The sequence below is a fragment of the Etheostoma cragini genome, chromosome 22, assembly GCF_013103735.1.
Source record: "Etheostoma cragini isolate CJK2018 chromosome 22, CSU_Ecrag_1.0, whole genome shotgun sequence".
Classification (NCBI taxonomy): domain Eukaryota; kingdom Metazoa; phylum Chordata; class Actinopteri; order Perciformes; family Percidae; genus Etheostoma; species Etheostoma cragini.
The window spans coordinates 21,722,025-21,723,803 of NC_048428.1; the positions used below are offsets into that span (position 1 = coordinate 21,722,025).

Below are 1,779 nucleotides of genomic sequence, written 5' to 3' on the forward strand. Positions count from 1 at the left end.
TACTGTATCTGAAGTCTCTTTTATATAGACCTTAGTGGTCCCTAATACTGTATCTGAAGTCTCTTTCCCAAAGTTCAGTCTTGGTCCAGAATTCCAGCCACTAGAGTCAGTCCCACAATGAGCTTTCCTTAGTATGTGCCATTTCTGATTCTGTAGCTTTTGAGGAGGTGTTGGGGGGGGGGGGGGGGTAACCAACTGCCACTTTGCTTGTTTGAAAGCCATGATGTCTCTCTCTCATGGCTGGAAAAAAATTTCTGGGCGGGCAAAGCAGAGAAAGGGGAGGTAACCTTGCTCCTTATGACCTCATAAGGGGAAGATTCCAGATTGGCCCATCTGAGCTTTCATTTACTCTAAAAGCCAGAGCAGGACACCCAGGGCTCGGTTTACACCTATTACCATTTCTAGTCAAGGTAACAGAATTTTGACTCCACTGGAGCAACTGGATGCATTCACATGAGACATCCAAAGACTGTCTCTGTCTGTCCGTCTCTGTCTGTCAGGCTGTCTGTCCGCAGTAACAACATCAGGTCGGAGGGTCTGCTGTCTCTGGCTCGGGCTCTGACAGTTAACACAGCTCTGAACCACATCTACATCTGGGGGAACCACCTGGAGGAGTCTGTCTGTCAGGTAACAACACATCCTGTCACCTTGCTGAATGGTAACAGACGCACTGTAGAAAGCATCACTGCAGATTCAACACCCGGACGATTCTGTGTGCCGAGATGTAAGACACAGACTTGTTGTTTATTACGTCTATATATTACTGTTCTCAGGAACAGTTTCTACCCACAAGCCATCTCTCTGATGAACAGCTGACTTCATACAGTCAGTGTCAGGTTCAATTCTGGTCAATAACCCAGTAATCACTGTCTCTACAGCACCTGTTACTGGTTCCACTTATTATTCCACTTATTTAGTATTATTCATCATTCTCATTCTCAAACCTCACTTATTATTTATTATTTACTATTTACTCATCATTCCCATTCTCATATCTCTCTTATTGTTATTCATTCATCATTCTCATTTTATATTTCAGAACTGTTCATGACGTCCATATTGTAATATAATAACATAATACTATTTATCCCAGTATCTTTGCACTATGCTCCACATTTAAATAATTTTATTGATCTCTTCATTGCACTCATGCCTCTATATTGTTCTGTTTAGAGTATTTATATATTGTGTGTATATATTAGTGTGTATATTTTTTGTTTTGGTTGTTGGTTACCTGGTCCTCAGGTCTCTGCAGGGTGAATCCAGACAGCTAGCTAGACTATCTGTCCAATCGGAGTTCGCTGTTGACAACTAAAACTACTTCTGAACATACACATTTCACCGAGTTCATTCCCGAGGCTATTTTGCAGAGCCAAGACAGTTGTGATTGGTTTAAAGACATGCCAACAAACCAGGGCCAGTTATTCTCCAATCCCAGAATGCCGTGTGACCCTCCTTCGCAGCGCTGTGGAGGAAGGTCTGGCAAAGTGAGACTAGCTGAACTCAACAACAGTAACTCTTAGCACAACAGAGCAAAAGTGCACTAAATACACCGGGACTCTGCACTTTAATAATGACAGTTACTATTTAAGAGCTCATGTTGTCTGGACCGTCTTATGTGTCCTAAGAGGATTTGTTGATCTTATGTTGTATGCTTTTACATTGATTTTGTGTTCTTTTTAACATGTTTTTTAAGCACTATGCCTAACACAAATTTCCCCTGGGGGACAATACAGTTTGTACTATTGTATATGTCATGAGTATATCTTTCTTTAACTC

General features: G+C 41.5%; 1 protein-coding gene across 1 annotated transcript in view; it reads right to left on the reverse strand.

The window, feature by feature from the left end:
• Window positions 1-682: 682 nt before the first annotated feature.
• Window positions 683-1,779, reverse strand: part of lrrc34 (leucine rich repeat containing 34) — a gene marked incomplete at its 5' end in the record, with an annotated part of 6,881 nt that continues 5,784 nt past the window's right edge. The window contains 1 exon segment of the mRNA XM_034862807.1: window positions 683-710. Coding sequence (XP_034718698.1) covers window positions 683-710 — 28 coding nt within the window.